The sequence below is a fragment of the Battus philenor genome, unplaced genomic scaffold (assembly GCF_028537555.1).
Source record: "Battus philenor isolate CCGP_79_NKW_IND1 unplaced genomic scaffold, ilBatPhil1.0.hap1 SCAF_28, whole genome shotgun sequence".
In the NCBI taxonomy this organism is placed as follows: domain Eukaryota; kingdom Metazoa; phylum Arthropoda; class Insecta; order Lepidoptera; family Papilionidae; genus Battus; species Battus philenor.
Window position 1 is genome coordinate 9829920 of NW_027181691.1, and position 21037 is coordinate 9850956.

General features: G+C 34.4%; 2 protein-coding genes across 3 annotated transcripts in view; one reads left to right on the forward strand and one right to left on the reverse strand.

Annotated features, from left to right (window-relative positions):
• Nucleotides 1–208: 208 nt before the first annotated feature.
• Nucleotides 209–7331, reverse strand: LOC137925981 (pyridoxal phosphate homeostasis protein). Of its 2 annotated transcripts, XM_068769491.1 has the most exons (5): nt 7192–7331; nt 3759–4116; nt 2838–3079; nt 1355–1426; nt 209–502 (listed from the first exon to the last, which is right to left on the reverse strand). In XM_068769491.1, exons 1-4 carry the CDS (start codon nt 7282–7284, stop codon nt 1358–1360), a joined length of 762 nt encoding a protein of 253 aa, XP_068625592.1. In that variant the 5' UTR covers nt 7285–7331; the 3' UTR covers nt 209–502; nt 1355–1357. The 2 variants fall into 2 exon arrangements, with proteins under 2 accessions (XP_068625592.1, XP_068625591.1); XM_068769490.1 differs by having other exon boundaries at nt 209–1426.
• A 714-nt stretch (nt 7332–8045) lies between these two features.
• htt (huntingtin) overlaps nt 8046–21037 on the forward strand; it is a 50680-nt gene continuing 37688 nt past the window's right edge. Inside the window, exons 1-13 of the mRNA XM_068769368.1 lie at nt 8046–8195; nt 8271–8412; nt 9946–10067; nt 11464–11681; nt 12317–12448; nt 13407–13540; nt 14324–14516; nt 15321–15469; nt 16320–16466; nt 17081–17190; nt 17959–18083; nt 18818–19620; nt 20823–21019. Of these exons, the coding sequence (XP_068625469.1) occupies nt 8131–8195; nt 8271–8412; nt 9946–10067; nt 11464–11681; nt 12317–12448; nt 13407–13540; nt 14324–14516; nt 15321–15469; nt 16320–16466; nt 17081–17190; nt 17959–18083; nt 18818–19620; nt 20823–21019 (2537 nt within the window). The 5' untranslated portion in view covers nt 8046–8130. The remainder of the gene's footprint in view (nt 8196–8270; nt 8413–9945; nt 10068–11463; nt 11682–12316; nt 12449–13406; nt 13541–14323; nt 14517–15320; nt 15470–16319; nt 16467–17080; nt 17191–17958; nt 18084–18817; nt 19621–20822; nt 21020–21037) is intronic.

A 21037-nucleotide genomic window follows, 5' to 3' on the forward strand; every position in this document is an offset into this window, starting at 1 on the left:
GGGCATTTTTAATACCCATGATATGTTCAGTTACAGTGGGCAGAAACTCTTTTATGCTAATTATAAATAATACAAATTTCAAATCATTAACAATTTTATTGGTAATAACAAATTATAGAAACTAACATTATGAGACCTATAGTTAAGTTTTAACAACTTAATGTAATATATATATATACACAAATACATATATATATTTATATATATGTACATAACATAGCATATCATTAAAGATACCCCAATGATAAATTTTCCATTATTCTCTTTTAAAAATACTCTTCATTATGATTTTATATATTATTTATTCGAACAATTGATGTGCTTGTGGGTGATGTGATGCGATGACATCTATTCACAGGTGTGAGTTTTAAACTTAAAACATGCTTCTGTCATTAAGATTGAATCTATTCGTACTTCACACCGGAACATACATACTCTGTCAACTACCGGCGCTCCCCACTTCGACCTGCTGGCTGACCACCACCACCAGGGGAGTACCGACCTGCGGTGTAAAATCAGCCAAGGTTTTTTGTCCACTGTTAAATAAATATAACAAAATAATATTTATTTACCACTAGCGTCATCTAGTGTCTTAGTTGTGGACTAACGATGTATGTATAATCTGTAATAAAAGTACTTAGATCATAGCAAACCGTCTATAGCGTTTTAATTATTTACTCTTTTTAATTAAATATATGTCGGAGTTGAAGAGCGCCAAACGTATAGAAATCTCGGATGGTCAGCGAGGTCGTCTACGTTCGGGTGTAATCGGCGTGCGCGCAAGCGATTGCGAGGTAGTCGTGCTTGGGCAGCCATAGTGCGCGCACGTCGCGCCGGAAACATCGCATTCACTCAACTCTATTCTTTTGTCTTAATCATTCTTTGTTAAGTCGATTATTTGTAATAACAATTTATGTTATTATTTTCTTTTAATGATAATAAGTGATTCGCGACAAATTGTGCTTAATTTGAGAATCTACCCTCAAGTGGAATTTTGGATACGGAAAGGAATGACCAGGAGGATGTTCCTCACCCTCTTCCATCAGATGTTCGTCATCACCCTCCGTGATATTTATTATTGTTCCCCACAATTGTAACAATACATATTTTTTATGGCCCGATTTATTGGGACAATAAAATGGGTTATGAGAATACCCACTATTATATTGAGGGCTAATACTATTATATGTTTATATAAGTTTTTTCAGTGTATGTTTTTTTATCACTGTATGACATTGAAATTAACGGAATATTGTAACGACTTCTCTGGTCAATAATCTGTTAACCTTATTATAGCTATCATAACAATAAGTTCAAGCATTTTGGAAGACATTTTCTAATACAAATAATATACCTATTAATTTTTCTGAGGTCTAGCCCCAAAAATAACTGACCCAACCCGAACTGTTGTAGCACCCAACTCAATCTGAAATATTGGAAAAGAAAGAAACAAATAGATAAATATATAGGAACAATATTAGCTTCAATAGTAATGGAGATCATAGATGCAATGCCAGTCTAATATCTATTAGTGCAGCACTAATTCTAAACATATATTCTCCAGGAGTTTCTGGAGCTTCAGCTGAAGTTCATGCAACATGAGAGATTCGTTATCCAGGGTAGAGTAAATAGCTCCAAATCCTTAGTTTCCTATAAAAATGAAAAATACGAAATTTCATATCTTCATCTCAGCCAGAGGATATCTAATGTTGGACATAGAACTATTCCATAGCTTGCATCCAGTGTCTTCCTTAACAAGGCTATCGGTTCACATTTTATTTTAAAACACACTATGTTAATTATCAATAAATAAATTGTTGACTTCGATTTTTCATAGAAACACATTGGAAATGGGTAGAGTGATGGGTAATGACTAAGATAGGGACTAATACATAGCTACTTCTGCTATGCAGCAGTAGTCGTGCAATGAACCAGTGCTAAATACCGAGTGAGCACCTTGTGACACTGGTCGGTATAACATCTCCTGAGGATGCCCCGTGGAGGGGTGAAACACGTGTGAAGTGATTTAACGGTGGTAGTTGTGTTTCGCATTGTTTGCCGCACGCGCATGTATATATTAGTCCCAATCTTAGTTAGAATGGACTTCCGCAAGGTAACGCCTGAATCTATTAGATATGATGGGTAATGGTATGGTCTTACAACTTTCGAAAATCAGTATGTTCCAAAAAATATGTCAATGAATTCCTCTAGGTATATGTATTATATCATTTACAAGTCATTTGGACCATACTGTACCATAATTACAGAGTTTAGAGATCTTAGAGAGGCCTGTACCAAGTGGCACCTATAAGTAATAGAGTTAATGGAACTGAAAAACATTTAGTTTAAATTATAGTCAATTAGGAATATTATATACATATTATGTGTTCTTGTATTTTAATATATTAGGGGGACCAGAAAGTAATGTCGCTTTCTTGAGTTAAATTCACGCGACTACATTTTTAAGTTTTTATTACTAATCAACTATATGTTCACCATCGTTATCGACAACCTTTTGACATCTAGTATACAAATGCAGGAACGGTAAAAATCAATCGGTTTTTCACATTACTTTCTGGCCCACCTAATAGAATTCCAGAAAGTATTTATGAGATAATCACTATATTTGTAATTATTTATGCAGTTCATCAAGGTAACTCCTGTAATATATAACTGTTCAAAACAGTTTAAAATACATGCCGCCATTTTTAATGTTATTACCATTGAACACATACATTTAAAACTATATTTTACTTATATTCTGTTAGTATGTTTATAAATTAATTTTTATTTTTACGAAAATATATCATAAGTTCATGTAAAAAGACAATACTTACGGCATGTGTATAATCTGTGGACATTCCCATAGACAACTCGACATTGTTTATGTCCAAATTTAATTTCTGACAAGCCTCTTCTCGACATTTTGCCAATGTAATAAAGTCTGGATTTGGACCCTTTGACATATCATAGTCATATTGGCCAATTGTCATAAGACCAACAAATTCAAGATTTGGGCAATTCTTCAATATATGTTCTACAAGTTTGCTTGTTTCCGATGGTTCTATACCATTTTTTGCTGTAAAATATAGTTAATCAAATATAATCACAGTTTGCTTTGAAATGTTATTGCAATATATTTAATTATTATTTCAGATACACATTCTATCTATGTATAAAAAAAATATGTCTATTTCTTTTAGTCATTCCATAACTTGAGAATGACTACATTTATGTTTTTAAATATTTCTTAATAATTAAAAAAACTAGTACAACAGTTAATAAATATAGAATGATATAAAAGGTTGTAATAAAAAAATTAAAACAGCAAATAAATTGAGATCAGAAATTTTTCGCATTTAATTCCTGGCATTTGATATTTGTAGAGATAATATAATTAGTTATATATGTTCTTATCTCATATATATACAGTGAGATTGGTTGTAGATTTAAAAGCATTAATATATGGTACACCTTATGAGACAATAAATAGATTCAGAAATAATAAACAATGTAATGATAATATAGTTTTAAAAACTTAGATTATTACACATAAAAATTAATTATTGTTAACTATTTATAAATTCAAATTTTGCACTGCAACAAATTATTGGCCTGTTGCATTCTAATTATAAAAAATTAAAGAACATATTTAGTAGTGATCACTATATATGAGTGACTGGAAATAGGTGTAAATGCTGTAAAGATCTTTATTGACACCTATAACCAATCATCCTGTGTAAAAAAAAATACATTACCTTCTTCTCCACTAGTGTTAATCTGCACCATAACTTTAAGTTTCTCATCGTCTTTTCTATACTTAACCCACTGTTTGTTCAAATTATCAGCAAGTTTCTCTGAATCAACAGTCTGGACCATAAACAAACCGGGAGAGCCGAGGAGTTTGTTGATTTTGTTTGTTTGCAAGTGGCCTATAAAATGCCATTTTATTTCCTTACACTTATCTAGTATCAGTGGATCACTGGCTTTATCTGCAAGCTCATTCACATAGTTCTCCCCGAAATGCTTTTGTCCCGCTTCATATGCCTGAACCACTAAAGAGGCTGGTTTTATTTTCGATACTGCAACTAATCTTGGTATAACTTGTGGTAGATCCTGTAATTTCATAAATGGTTTATCAGGAAAGCTGTTTCAACATCACAGTTGCAGCCGTAAGACATCCACTGCTATGCATAGGCTTCCCTCATAGATTTACTACAGGAATGCATCCAGGATCTCCTCAAGACCCTAACTAGGTCATCTGTCTACCTTATTAGCGGACGTCTTACACTGCATGCTATTAATATTATTAGCCACTAAGATAATTTATAGCGACACCATTGTACGCTTTGACAATCAAGTCATAAAAGCCCCTTCAACTTTAATCAACTAATTTGCAAAGTAGCTACCTTCTTGAGGCGCCTATTCAAGTCTAAAGAAAAGGCATTGCTTGCAATATTTAGTTTCACCTGATCGGCAAAATTTCTCTGAAGTGAGTACCAGATAGTTGGACCAAATTATATTTACTGAGTTATTTCTCACTTATAGGCTTAAAAAAATATATGCATGTTATACAACACTTGTTTTTAGGAGCTCGCTCACTAACCAAAAACTCCATGGGCGAGATTGAATCAAGATTCATCCTTAGCTCGCCTGTGGTCCATGCTCATAACTCTAGTCTGGCAGACCAGTTTACTACACGAACAACATCATACAACCGAAATGCGTCCAGCTTCTGTTTTATTTTAGAACTGAGTTCACAGATCCTTCAGCTCCATGAACTTGGTTCCGATGAAGCTGTAAAAGCCCTCGGGCTAACAATATCAGCATGCATAGATGTTTTAAAAAACAGAATTCATTAAAACTGATTTATTGAGTTTTATAGTATTTATAATACGTAACATCATAAATTTTTATTTTCCGTAATTTTTCAGTGTGATATTTTGCAAAACAATGACCGATGTGAAATTTTGGCTTCCGAGTACAAGTATCACAGTATTTATGTGTTTCTTCTCTTTTCCCTGGAGTATTCCTGTCGGAACATACTGCAGTCTTTTTTGGTTCCTGAACGAATTATGTGAAGCTGATTATTTAGTCAAATGTCTACGCTTGATGTTGAAGGTTGTTCAGTAGATGGCATTTGATGCTAGAAATTTGCTACTAATATGTGTAAATAGTGTTTCGTTTCTCTGTTGCCTTGTTACTTTAAGCATTGATAATACACCTCTCCATGCCCCAAAAAAATACTCTTTTTTCTCCACCGTTTAAGGGATTTTCTTATACTATATGATGCTGAATATTGGTCAGCATGATGAACTGGTCTCATGTTTTTACTATAATGTATAGCCACAATTGGTGTCAATAAGTTTATTGTGGCACCACTGTGTGTTCTCCTTGTAACTGATATAAGTGATGCTGCATCACTGGTGCTCTGGAAAGTTATGATTCATTTTCTTTTCCAATAAAGAACTAATGTATCTTCTTTCTTATTAGCCACAGTTGAATTTGCAGAAAATTTTGGTTTCTTTATAGTAACTGGCAAGTATTTACGAGTTTGCATTACTGTACCAGTTAAATGAACCTTTACTTTTAAAAGTTAATTTGTTAGTGGGATATAAAAGTATCTATCAGTATACTGGTGACGGCCTTTGGCATTTGGAATGTTGTCTAGAAGTTTTTTAACTAAGGTAAATGGAATTCCAGAGCTAACAGGATGTTCTAGTTTCTCCAAAGCCAGTTGTTAAACTTCCTTAGTGTAGAGTATACATATCCGGTTTCTGAATCCACCAATACATAAATTCTTATGCCCCATTTGGTCGGCTTTTTGGGGTTATATTATTAAAATCCTATTTTCCCCTTGATCTTGTTGATTGATTCTCCCACACAAATATCCTTACCAGGCATAAAATGCTCTGCAATCTTTGAATCAATAAATTGCAAAAATTTGTTTGCCTTTCCAACTCGGGTTCTCAAAGATTTATTAGAGGATGCATTGCCTTGTAGATGTAACATCCAGAAAAATTGACAGAATTGGTCTCTTGTGAATACCTCTGAATAGAAAGGAATTCTGCTGTTGATCCTAGTTGTCCAATATTCCAATATGTTTACAAGTGGCATTGTTCCCATATTTAGAATTACACCAATGAAGGTATGGCCTTCATGTGTAATGTTCACCCATGAAAGCCAAACTTTTACTCACTCAACCTCATATGTGCAAAATTATTAGTGGTTTTCACTATTTGATCTATTCATATACCCATGAAATATAATTTGATATGTCCAATGGTCTTGTTATATAGATATTTGTGGTCTTGCAGTTCGCCCAGCAGCTTTGAATGTAAAACTAAAAAGGAAATTGTCTTTTTCTGTTACATCCTTCCATTTATCATTTTTATTTGCGCCTTCTATGTGTTCTAAATGATATTCGTCACCATCTTCACTATTCTTCATGTCACTGTCAGTTCTTAGTACATGCTGTCTCTTAGGAGGAACTATGTAATTGTCACTATTATCACTTTCACTGTTCATAGTTTCATTATGTGCTTCAAATTCTATCTCACCATCACTACTCTCATTATCTTCACAATCACTGCTAAATTCCATTTTTTGAAATAACACTACTTAAATTCAAAATAAATTCAAATTTTGCACACTAATTTGGTGATATATTTTGTTCTTTTTATTTTAAAATAACACTTGCGATATATAGAGTGCCTAACTTTATATTGATCTCAACTCTACTGATCCAGTAATCTTTCATGCCCTCTTAATGATATGTTTCCGCTAAAACAGCGCCGACTTGTGTATGCCGCCACTGTGGCGGCATGGACCTTTAAGGGTTAAAGAAACAATATTTCCCAATAAATGTTACGCCCGTTCACTCGCTTTTGTTCAGCATTCACATATTTTGCCATTTAGATAGCCACAGTACACTAACGGTAATAAACTATATCGTATTTTTACTACATTATTCATCCTATACGGTTTCAAATAGTGTAAGATATAAATGTATAAAAAGAGTAAAGGAGATAAGTCCCTAATGATATCACTTCTTTAGAAAAAAAAGAGATACCGGCTTGAAACACTAATGTTAAAACTGTTTTAATTTAATATGATATCTGATCTTTTTAAAGTTTAACCTTAAATTACTATAACGCTATTATAGATCGGCAAAACCATAACAAAACTTACTTTACTACGTCTAGATACAGCGGACTCAATTTGAGCTAGTACAGTTTTTAATCCAAGCATAACGTTAATGTCTTGATCGCCCTGTTCTGACATATTTATAGGCTATTTCCAAAAACTTCTCTTGACCTTTATAAACTTTGTTATCGGTATGTCACTTGTGTTATCATTTTTTGTCTATGGAAATTCATAGGACTGGGGAACAATCGCCTATGTTCGATTTAAAATATTTTAATACTAATGAAAGGGCGCTTTACATAAAAGTAAAATATCAGTTCTTTTGTGTTTTGTAAGTTTTTAAGCTGATTTATATTTAACCACCTTATGGACCTTCACTAAGCTTGCAGATCCGTAGTGGAATGAATGAACCTAAGAGAAATGCTATTATATAAATAATGTATACAGTTTTAATTACTAATGTGAAAAACCAGAAATTGAAACTAAATCTGAAAACGTTTGGATAAAGGTGTCCACGACAATCTCTTATATATATATATATATATATGGTAATTGCCGTAAATTTATTATATTTATTAAAGGATTATTATACACATTTTATTGTTTATTATATAAAATCCATTATAATTGATAAACTTTAAATTATATTATAATTATTGTTTTTTCTTTCCGCTCTAATTATAGTGTTTACATTTCGTACATATATATAACTTACCGTGTATACATCATTTGATTTTATATAATTTACATGAAATTATACTTTAAACTATACTATGTGATAATTTTGAATTCGAATGTCACTTTGTTAGTGTACAAAACTTGAAATGCATCACTAAATTTTTGAACGTATTCCCAAACGTCATATAAATTGATTTTCTTTTCGTTTGTTTGTAAGAATTTCGCGATGGATATTTGTTTTCAATTTACAAAATCATTAACATTATAGTTATGGTGCATTTCAGCTGTTTGAACAAATGAGCAGTCATGAATATATTAGAAAAGGCAGAGAAATCGTTGGAGTTTCTAAAAAGCGGCGAAGCAAATTCAAAGTCAGTTGTGTGTAATTGTGATTGATGTAATTCATGATATTTTTGAGTTTATATTTTACGATGGTATAATTTCAGGGGACATGAAATACAAGCGGCGGCTGGGACGCTCGGTCGTTGCCTAGGTGCATTGGGCAGTCGCCCTAACTGCGCTCGACATTATGCAAATCTCCTTCATTCTGCCGTGCCAACATTGTTATCTTTGGCAAGCAATGATAGTGTGAGTAATAACATGTTTCTAGATGTTTGTTGCACTATATGTACCTGACAGAATTAATATACGACACTTAAATTCAATATTGTAAACAAGAGACATAAAATTCGGAATGCGATTCGTAGAACGGATGTAAGCATCCAACATCAACCAGCAAATTGGCTAGTTAACGTGGGAATCGATAGGTGACATTGCGCCCAGATCTGCTACTAGAGCCTTAAAGTTTTGGAATGAAGACCATAGACTGTCGATCACAATTTAGAATGTCCTCATTCAAGGTGATAAATTTGTTAAGATTGTTGGAAGCCATTGGACATAAAATGCAACTAACAGTTCCTATTGGATATTTAAGGGGTTGGCCTATTACAACAGGGGACTGTTTAAGCTAAAATGATGATATAAAATAAGTGAAAAGAATAAATTGTAGTAGAAGGTGTAAATTCTAAAGAAAGAAGACACATTTTTGTGTTTTATATTATGCACTAGTAATAATGACTCACTTTGGTAAGTTAACAACTATTAAAATATCTTCTATTACAATGTGTCAAGCGATTTCACAACCTCCATTCAACCCTTTCTAAGTAAATGAAATGAAAATAATTGATTCTCTAGGTATAAATCATCATTCAATCACTTTCCTGTACATATTGCTGTTTGGTTTTATCAACTGGCAACACTTAAAGGAATCATATAAATAGTTGACTGTTTCCTGAAAAGAAGTTACATCACATGAATGTTAGTTACAGGTTGCTCCTAACTGCTCTTATTGAGAATGGAGAGGTTTTATAAAATACATGCACTTCTGCACTACTGCAAAGTGGCATTAGTAGATTCAATGGTTGTGAGGGAGATGCTTAGGGTGCCTAGCCCAAAACCTGTTAAAAGTTAGCAAAGTTTGAGCTCCCCGAGACATCCTGTAGCTAAAATGATGATTATGATAATCTGCAAAATGAGCAATCATAGCCAAGCGGACTAGAGACTAGCAATCATAGGTCTCTGGTTTGATTCACAGGATATCTTATTATATGAAATTTACATTTGTGTATTAGTTATATAGCATCCTATTCTTGTCACTGTTTAACAAACAAGATTCTAAATGATGAGCGGCAGTGTCCTCTTCATACCACAATACCACACTGCAATCGCTAACCTGTCTGCAAAGAGTGGCAATTATGGTATCAGATCAACACTTTGCAGTGGGTGTCTATGGGCTGAAACAACAACAATGATGTGCAAAGAGCCTTTATCAATACAAAAACATGTTGATTCACAGATCAAATAGAAATATGTCCCAATAGAAGGCTAGTTGTAAGCCTATTAGAACCTTCCAATGTAAGAGTAAATGTACATATTCACATCATGTCCAGGTGTAGATATATATTTAACACGTTTAAAATCTACCAATTTCAGAGCAAAAGTACATAATGACATCTTGTCCAGATGTAGCCTTATATTTAACACTTGTATAAATTCTTGGCAAGTACAGACCATTTATATTAATTACATTGTCCATTTGCTTAATTGTAATTCTCATTACAGGCTGAAGTACGTCTAGTTGGAGATGAGGCATTGAATCGAGCAGTGGCAGGTGGCTTTGCCTTCCACTCTTACAAAACCAATATAATTCTTCAAAATCAAATAGACTATAACAAAAGCGCAAGGTAAAGTGCTAATAATAATTTTAGACATATTAATAGAAACATATAAATAAATATTTATTTAACACATTCCATGCCATGTGGGGTGTATATGACCCCCGCTGAACTTCCCGTTCAGGCCATTTGCAGTTCTCATTGAAAAACAAAGGATTCTTAAATGAATTGTAGGCTTCAATACAGATAACTTCACTACTAATACATATTAAAGTTTATAACTTTTTTCTGTTAATTATAGAAGTAGATTATAGAAGTATTGAAAAGAGTAAAGCGTACATTCTAAATTTCTTTTTTAATTTTTAAAGTGTAGGTCATATACAGCCCAGGGGGTTTGAATGGAAAATCTTCAAAAACTGCCGTGACATAGATTATTTTAAACCTTTGGCTTATAATTACAAGTCAGACTTGTAGCTTTTGTCTATGGCACCAATTTTTCACCACCACTCAGACTCATAGCTTTCATATCTAAAAGATTCAGGCGTTACCTCGTGGAAGTCCTTCCTAACTAAGAAAGGGACTAATATTAGCTACTCTCGCTATGCAGCAGTAGTCGTGCAATAAGCCGAACTGACCAAATCAGTCTAACATCTCCTGAGGATGCCCTGTGGAGGGGTGAAACACGTCTAGAGTAGATTAACAGTGGAAGTTGTTCACCGCACGGGCATTTATTAGCGGGCTGGCAGGCGGTGCACTTCATTGTACAACTACTGCTGCATAGCGGAAGTAGCTATATATTAGTCCCTTACATAGCTTTCATTTATAGCAAAAATTAAACTGAAATGTATATTTTTATGAGATTAAATAATGAGATATATATTGGCAATTTCTAGTATAGTTTGCTTTAGTACTCGCAAGAACAGCAAACAATGTCCAGCCATAATAGCTGTTCTACAGGTGAAATGATGATGATTAACTGAATAGTTTATTATGATCACCATAGTTTACTGTTCCAATTTTGAAAATGCCTTTCTTACTATTTGCTATTATTATCATTGTTATTTATTATTTTTGAACCTTTTGTTTTGGTTTACCTATTAATACATTTGATAGTAAATGAGCTATGAACGGATTATCAGAAGAACCAAGAGCACCCATGTAGCTCGAAAAATTGTTTGTTCGTCAATATGGCTGTTGAGGACGAAAGGTTCTCAAACGGTGACCACAGGCTGGCAGGGATGCGGTGTGTGTACCTCTCACTAGCTGGAGCAATGACATAGTTAAGGTTGCGGGAAGCGGACCAGCGGGATATAGATAGGGCAGTATCGGTTATCGTGGAGACCTTGGGGAGAAGCCAGAAGTGTGCGTCTGCTGAAAAAAAAATTTACACATCTTTAATATTGGTTGCTTTTAATCACCTGTGCATTTAGTATGGTGATCAAAAAAAGTTTGTATTATTTTCTAGATGGATCAGGGCAGCTCTATCCAGAATATGCCTAGGAGACTGCTGGCTGCGTCCCGGCGTTGGCAAGATAAGAACTCAAGCACAAACACTGTTCCCAAAATTAAGTCAAATAGTACATCATACAAACGAAATCCAACTAATTGTGGAGGCGTTAGAGTTGAATTTGCCTCGTATATTGAATGCGCTTGCTGAATACACAACAGATGAGGAGATTTCTGGTAAGTACTTTAAATGACTTGATCATTTTCATCAAAAGGATATTAGACAGTCTCGCAATCCATTTGACAAGCATAACAAGTACGTTATATCACTATATATATATGTCTTTGGGAGAATCCTATGCCTTGTAGTCTTCTTAGGATAGAAACAATAAAGATGTTCTTAATTATTATGAGTTATTATAGATATATATATTGAGAATAACATATGTTGACACATTTATTACTTGCAAATTCGTAGTTGGATTTTTTACAACATTGTTTTATACTACTATTTACTTTAAAGACTGCGGTAATCAACAATGACCTGTCTTCCTCTGCTCTCTTCAAGCCCACAACTTAAACTATGTCGCTGGTCCACCCGGTGGAAGACCAACTGATCTCGTACTATCTCGTGATCGGTATTCGTGAACTTTTCGGCCCCAATGATTGCACTGGCCATATGCTCCGTCCACGTGAGACCAGAGCAATTCTTCGATCTACGTCAGTGACCTTGGTTTCTCTTGGACCTTCATTTTTTAGCGAAACTCCGAGAAGGGTCCGAGAGGTCTACTCTCCATTGATTTCCGGGTGACCTTGAGCCTTCATATGAACCCCATTAAATGTTAGTATTAATTAAATTGATATATTTTCAGAGCTATCAAAATCACTGCTCTCGCACGTGGATTGCCCTGAGGCTTCAGTAAGAAGAGGAATAGCGGCATGCGTTGCCCATCTGACTTCGCACAGGGAGCCCCTGCTCACTAACATACTCGGACGGGTGTTTGGTTAGTTTATTATTTAAGTATTTATTTATTTAATATTTATTTAATATTTATTTAATATTCGTTATTGTACACGATAAGACACACAATATACAGATACAATAATATGCAGAAAAGTACAAGGGGCGGTCTTATCACACAAGGCAATCTCTTACAGACAACCACAGTAAGGAAAAGATAAAAGTACTTATAAAGGGTAGTTCACGTGTACAAAAAAAACACACATTCACAAACAAATGAACATAAATATACATAAACATACATAGACATACATACTTAAACATACATACATACGTATATAACATATATACTTATAATAAAACAAATTAAAATAAGTATTATACATGTTAAGTAACTAGTTTTTTTATTGCTTATTTAATGTCGGTAAAACAGTGGCTGTTTAACCTTGACACTACATAGATGGCGCTGTTAATAATGGTTATGATCCAGGTCCATTGCGGTCTCCGGTCGGTAAAGCAGTTGGTATTTGAGACATTAAAGTGATAATATAAAATATAGCAGAATAAACTTTAAAGGAATCGACAATTCAAATAATAAACTTTGAATATTGTTTCTCTGTTTTCATAACAATGCATTATTGTTTGTTTGAAGCATGTATATACACAGTCGAGAAATATTGTCTCATATGTATATTAATATATAATATATTAAATCATCATAAATCATCATTTTAGCCATAGTACATTTTCTGCGAAACCATAGGTGTCCCGAATAGTATTTCATATACATATATATGTATATATATATAAATATATATGTATATGAAAATAGATATGTATATGTATATGAAAATAGTTTATTCATTTTTGTACTTTGTAATTTGTTTGGTACAAGAGGCGGTGTTATGGCTTGAGGTATGATCCGATCTACCAGACAACCTTTTATAATGTTATGAATTAGTTGAACACATATTATTAAAGTTATAAAATTTTGTTTCTAGAACACCTGTGGCCAATAGCAGCCAGTGACACGGCCGTAATTGGATGGTTTTGCATTATCAAAGCCATGTTCCAGATTAACGACATGGAGAGATTCACTAATAATGATTTATTCAGTGTACAGGATTATTTAGAGGTTTGTTTTGGTTTTAATTATCTATTTGATTACATGGGTCATCATAATCTGTGGTAAGATTAAATGTTTAATGAATTGGGTTATAATTAAAGCACTGTGTACTGTCAGAAGTTATTCTCCAGTAATATTCTAATAAAAAAAAATTACATAACTTATTTACCTACAACTTTATTTATTGACTAAATGTGAAATAAATAAATTGATTTCGTAATCAATAATTCATACAGCCATTAAACGACAATATATATTTGCAACGAATGAAATGTCAAACGTGCGAAGTTCAGTGCGAACTGTCAAACGCACGTAGTTCACAGCGAACTGTCAAACGCACGAAGTTCACAGCGAACTGTCAAATGCCGGAAGCTTAAAGCGAACTGTCAAACGCACGAAATTGAAAGCGAACTTTTAAAAAATGCGAAGACCATATGCGTGTATGTGAGAAGTTACAAGGGTCATTATATTTTATGAAACATAAGAAGAATCTTTCCAAATTTCTATTTCATTTCCATGAGAACTTTTGACAGAGCATGAACAAGAGAAACGGGGATTAATTTACATATAGATATATAACACATCCTTAATATATGTATTATAATATGTAAACTACAATACCACTCTAACTAGACGAATTTATGACTAAAGAGACATACCACTTTCTGTCATATCTTTATGTTGAAAACTCAAACTAGTTTTACAAAATTTAGTAATTCAAAATCTTAGATATCAAGGTTTTAATACTAATTTTACAATATCTGACCATAATGCCTTGTGTCATCTTTCCAGCTATATCAATTGTGTATTCACTATTTGGAACTGACGACAACGGAACACAACGTGCAGAACGCAGTAATGGAATGTTTGTCCGTCCTGTTATCTCAAGCTAATGGTCAGCAAAAGAAGGCTTTGTTGGAGAAACAACCTAGGCTAGTCTGTCTAGATGACAGACAGAACGAGAAAGGACATAGAAGGAATATTAGTAAGTGTTCTTACAACTAAATCATGTGTACTCAGTACAGTGAATATACAGGGAGATTGTTTGTAGATATAAAAGCCTTAAAGCCTTTACACATATTTCTCATCATATTGTTACGTACTGTAGGTTCTGACACGAAATGAAACACCACTGGTTCACAAGGAGTCCTTTATTCACAATTCACATGGTCACCCTACTTTAACACAAAGTATACTTTCGCTTAGTCCAAACTACGCTTCCAAATCGCTCAAGAAATCATTGTCCAAATAACTTACCAAATAGTTACTTTGTATCACTGATCGTAGATCTTAATCTTATAACTTGAACAACAATACTGAACTGTCGACATGGGCATGTGCACCTATTTATACTACGGATAAAGTTCTAGTAAGTTCAAGATAGTACTCGGTTAGTATTTCCGAGAAAAGTACACAAAAATTTATAAATAATTTTTAGATCACGCGTGTTCACGACACTTCTTGATCCAAGGGTTCCGTGTTTATTGTTTAGAGGGTTCTGTAACTCATGCTTTGTAACAATATTGCATAAAGTGATCACTGTGAATAAAGTTAAATAAATTTATTCTTATGTTTTTATAACTAGGTAGATATAATGTGAGTGTAAATAATAAACTACTGTACTGATTTAGAAGACTTTTGAACATAATCAAAATGTGTAGTATATATATATATATATCAGATACCTAGGCATACCCATGTTCTAATATGATAGTCAACATAGCATAACATTAATAATAGACCATTAATACAAAATTTTCATTATTATATATCATCATTTGTATTTCAGGTTCAGTAAGTGTGATATCAACTCGCACTGCCCCCAGTCCGCTAACGGAGCCCCGTGAGCCGGAACTAATGTTCAGTGGAGCCCTACAGTTGGGCAGCTTACTGCAATTAACAACTCCGAGTCTGAGTGTAGAAGATCTTACTATACAGGTACGGGTTGAGACAGGTATATAGTGCTATTGAAACCATTGTTCAGACAATAGGGTACAATACAATTATACTCCGTTTTATTTGCGGTTTATTTTTGGTGCAAGTTTTTTTTTAATTCAAATTGGAACGTAGTTGACTAATTTTTTAATAAAATAGGTTTGAATGGATTTTTTTGATTTTTGATGGTCGCTGCGAAGGTTTAAACGAACCGTCTAACACGCAAAGTTTGAAGCGGACGGTCAAACTCTAAGTTTAAAGTGAACTGTCTTAATTTAAAGTTAACTCTCAAATATGCGAAGTTCAAAGTGAACTGTCAAACACGTCAAGTTCAAAACGAACTGTCAAACATGCAAAGTTCAAAACGAATCGTCAAACGTGCGAAGTTAAAAGCAGACTTAATGTCAATGCATTTTTAGTAGTCCTTAATACATAAAAACATTTTACAAAGTTATATATTTAAATCAAATAGGAGCCTAATTTACGAAGTTAAAAATAAAAAAAGGAATAGCACGTTTGATCGGCCACATGCATATTTCATCACGTTATATACATGCATATTTATTGGCCGTTGAAAAGGTCGACCACGAGCTAGGCGCAGTGTGAGTAGGTCCTTACAGGAAGGAAGTTACCATTGGCTCGGAAGGTAGTTCTGCAGAAAGAGCTAGCGAGAAACTCAACAGTTGCTCTTTACAAATAAGTTTATATATATATACTAAATGAGCATATCATTTAATTCCACACATTGAAATTGGTGTCTATAGCACTATATATTACTGGAATAACGAGATATCATCACGTGTTTATTGGTGATAAGAGTAAGTGAGGTAAAAATAAACATTTCATTCAACAGACTCCGGACACGCCGGTGAGTGATACGGAAATAAGGATACCAGATGCGGAACAACTGTCAAAGGACTTGACGGAGAAGCTGGAGGAGATAGAGGAGACGGATCACTTTGATGATGAACATAACTTATCGCATGAGAGTGGTTTCAAGGTACGTAATCTTTACCTATTTAATAGTTGTTCGCTTGAAATTAAAAAAAAAAAAGTTTTTTTTTCTTAAATAAAGTTAGTCTGAGTTACTCCCTATTACATTAGCTACCTGCCAGTATAAGTCCCATTAAAATCTGTCTAGCCATTTTAGAGATTAGCTGTAACAAACAGATAGAGACAAAAATGTAATTTTTGTATATGTACCGTATATATACATATGCATGTAGTAAATGTAGTGGTCATTTTAATAATACAGGCTTCAATAAGCATTGGAATCTTGACATTTAATTTGAAGAATCTTAGTGATGGTTTAAGAATGGCAAATGTGGCTTCGCTATTTATGAACATTGATCCGTCTATGGAACGAATTCTTATCAGTAATAAGTTTGAATTGAAGGATCTTTTAAAAACTGCCAAGCAAGCCTTAAGATAATTAATCAAAATGTTCAAAAACTTCAATTAAATTGATTTTTTATTTTGTCACCTAGGAACATATCCTCTATAATCCCATATAAATTACCACTCCTTATTCACATTTTCCAGTATTCGGGGCATGTTTATGGAAGATATGTCCCGATATTACAGAATTATAATTCAATATATTATTTGTTCTAGATCAACATTGGATCGTCCGTAGAAGATGATGTTGTGTTGAAGTACTGCGCTCGACTCTTGGCTTCAAAGTTTCTGTTAACTGGCAACAAGGGTGGAATTATCCCTGATCGGTATGTTTTTTTTAATTACTCCATTTTCGGGGCCTCGTGTACCTTCCTTAAAATGGATGGAAGGGTACAATATCCTGTTAATCATTTATTTACATAATAATTTTTATCTTAATTTATCCGTCTCAATGTCTTTTACTAGTTCTTCTTTTATCCATCATTTTCTCTTTCGTTCCTTTCTATACCTTGCTACCATATATTGCCTCTCATCTCTTCTTGCAGTAAAAACTCAGCAGGTAGGATAGTTATAAAATCAGTAGATGGCTTATTAAAAATTATGCGCAAGAAGTTATATCTATTTCCTAGACTTAACTTTGCCAAAATAGCTCTTTGGAAGACTTTGTAAATATCCGACATCCTTTCCAAGAACTCTAGAACGTTAAGGATATCGGATGGACAAAGCGTCAGTTCGTCAGTCATATATATATATATATTTATATATATGTATATATATGTATATAAATATATATATACATATATATATATATCTGTGTATGTTTGTATATATATATATACACAAAAATTATATGCTTTAGAAATTTCCGTGTCTTTTATCTTTGTTTCGGGTAATCTCTGAAATAGTTGAACTGATTTAGATGGGACTTGTATAAGCCACGTATGTGGTTAGCAAGATGTAACTTAGGCCACTTTTATTTTTAAAAAAAATTTTAACCCAAAAAAAAAATATTTTTTTTTAATTTCACGCGGACAAAGTCGCGGGCACAGCTAGTATCTTAATATAATAATTCATCCAAATATTTAACATTACAGGTCGGTAAGGGTGTCTGTTAAGGCGTCAGCTCTGAACTGTCTTTCAGAGATCCTCCGCATTTATCCACAAGCGATCACCATGTATATAGATAAAGATGCCGATTTGAAAATGCACAATTATTCAGGCGAGTTACTTATGTTACTTCCTGTCTAGAAAGTCTTCTTACTGTTACATTATTGTATTTAAATTGACATAGCGAAGGTAAATTTAATTTATTTTAATTGTTTTGACATATGTCAAAAGTTTGACAGCTAACATCAGGTGTTACGTTTTAATCTATAATTTGTATGGAAATATAGGCGGTACATTACGTCATCGGCATCGATCAGGGGAATCCCACGCCAGAGCGCTTTACATTTACGTCGTGCGAAAGAGACAGCGCTCTACAATAATTCCCGCCTTGTGATTAGACGACGATATCTATTGGTTGACAATTGTTTTCATAGGCTAAGTTTGATCAATATACTTCTACCTTGGACTTTAAATTGTAATTACCTCCAAAACCTACCAGCCTACGGAAGAATTTCACAATGATGTGGGATTTCCGTGTTCGATGTGCCATTGACGATGAAGTAATGTGGTTCCTACGACCATTACGTTATTTATTATTTCTGAAACCATTTATTTTTAGACGTGTTGTACCGTGAATTAATTGCAAGCCATTTATTTATATATTCACCTATTTAAATCTTTTATACCTATAACAAATCACTCTGTATATTGCCATAGTTTAGATACTCATATAAATAAACTGATGTATCCTTAGGCCAAAAATCTTCCAGATATGTGGTATTCATCCAAAATACTGATCGTAACTTTGAAAAGATGTAGCATAAAAGTAATGTTTTTAATCTGCAGGCTCCACAGAAGGTGTAGATTTCTGCCCGGACAACATAAGTGATTTCATACTTGAAAGGAATGTATGTTACCAGGACTCCATAACGGAGTCCACGAGCCAAGAGTTATCGAACAAAAGCACAGACACACAAACGAACACGCAGTCACATTTACAGACGTCTAAGAAGTCAGCCGACAGAACCGACAGTCCGGAACGAAAGAGTTCAAAAGACACACAATCGAATGTTCTAGATTGCAAGATGTTAGCGAAAATAGACCTTGTTGCAAGCGGAATAAGCGCTGATAGCACAAACGCTAATATGACAAACAGTAATTTCACATCAAACTCCAACATGTCCGGCAGCAACGACCCTATATCATCAGGTTATCCTATGTCAAGCAGCGGTGATGTTTTATCATCTAGCATCGATTTAGACATGAAATTCGATCACTTTGGGGAGTCGGCAACTAATCTAGACAACCTAGATGCATTGAAAGATCTAAATAAGAACGAGAGGAAGAAACCTCTCAAACGCACCGACTTACCTCCCAATGAAAGTGAAGTCAAATGTCAAAAGATAGAGATAGAAGATAGAAGTGAAAGGGATTTTGAGTTTCAACATATGTGCGATGTATTCGGATTACTCGAAGGTCACAGTGACCCTCAGATCAGGGGTATGGTTAGGGTCTGTATAGCTAGCTATTTGAACTCTGCGTTAGACCTATCGCACGGTGACTATAATAGATGGAGAAGCTATGCTATGACAGCGAGAGATATAGCTGACTCTCTCGGCATCGATAAATTAATGGATATTATTTTAAAGGTAAGTTATAATTATATAATTATTAAATTACCATTTTTATACAGAAAGTACCACGTCATGTATGTAAGTGACAGGGGAAGACTTAATTGACAAAACGCACACGAGATACTTAAGAACAGACTGCTTGTCGTCTGCCTAAAGTTCCCGCGGAAGTGCTCGTTAACGTCTGAAGTATGTGAGCGATAAGACGGCTCTCGGTGTTATTGACAAGACCCACATGAGATATTAAGAAAGGAAAGAAGGCTTTACGTTGGTCAAGTTCCCCATATCTGTCACTCAAATACCTCTTATCATACCACCGCCAGAGGTATGTGAGCGGGGACGCACACAAAATATTTAAGATCAAATTTCTTGGCTTTAGTTTAACTCTCACGACATTGTTACTCAAATTCCTCAGCAGATGACAAGCGTTAGTGCGCACACTATTGTCTTCTGGGGTATGTGAGCGATAAGATGGAGCAGGGCGTGATTGACATGACGCACACGAGGGTATTTAAGACCAGATGGCTTGACGATAGTCTAAATACATCGTCCTTGTTACTCAAATATCTCTGCAGATATTTAACACTTGTGCGCATAGTACTGTTTGAGCTGTATAAGTGGTGAGTAGAGGAAGTTCGCGATTAATGGAACGCACACGAGATATTTAAGAACAGATTTCTTAACTTTTTCTATCTCCTCCGTCCTTATTAATTAAGTACCTCTGCATGAGACTAGCACTGGCGCGCATAGTATATTCACCTTTTGAGCTGTGTAAGCGGTAAGTTGAAGAAAGGACATGATTAACAAGACTCACACGAGATATTTAAGAACAGATTCCTTAACCTTCTCTCTCCTCCGTCCTTGTTACTCAAATACCTCAGCAGTTGACTAGCCCTTCCCGCACACCAAAGCCACTGCCTAAGGTAGTAGAGTTGAGCAGTGAGACGAAGAAGGGACGTGATTGACAAGACTCACACGAGATATTTAAGAATAGATTCCTTAACCTTCTTTCTCCTCCGTCCTTGTTACTCAAATACCTCACCAGTTAACTAGCCCTTCCCGCATACCAAAGCCACCGCCTGAGGTATTTGAGCAGTGAGACGAAGAAGGGACGTGATTGACAAGACTCACACGAAATATTTAAGAACAGATGGTTTGACGTTTATTTAATCGATGTTTTTAGTCGATATTAAATTAAAATTAACAATTTGTCACGACAGGGTCTCTCCGATGAAATACATTCGACCGTGAATCACACCCTGACTTCGCTAACCAACCTGTCTGCAGCGCTTTTCAACAGCGCCCACTGGACTCTGGTCATCAACATCCTGAACTCTTTGGTTAAAGTGGAGAACAATAACTACTGGCTCTGTCGTGTTAACCTTTGTAAGCTGTATATGAAACTACCTTACCACAAGTGAGTATTAATCATTTT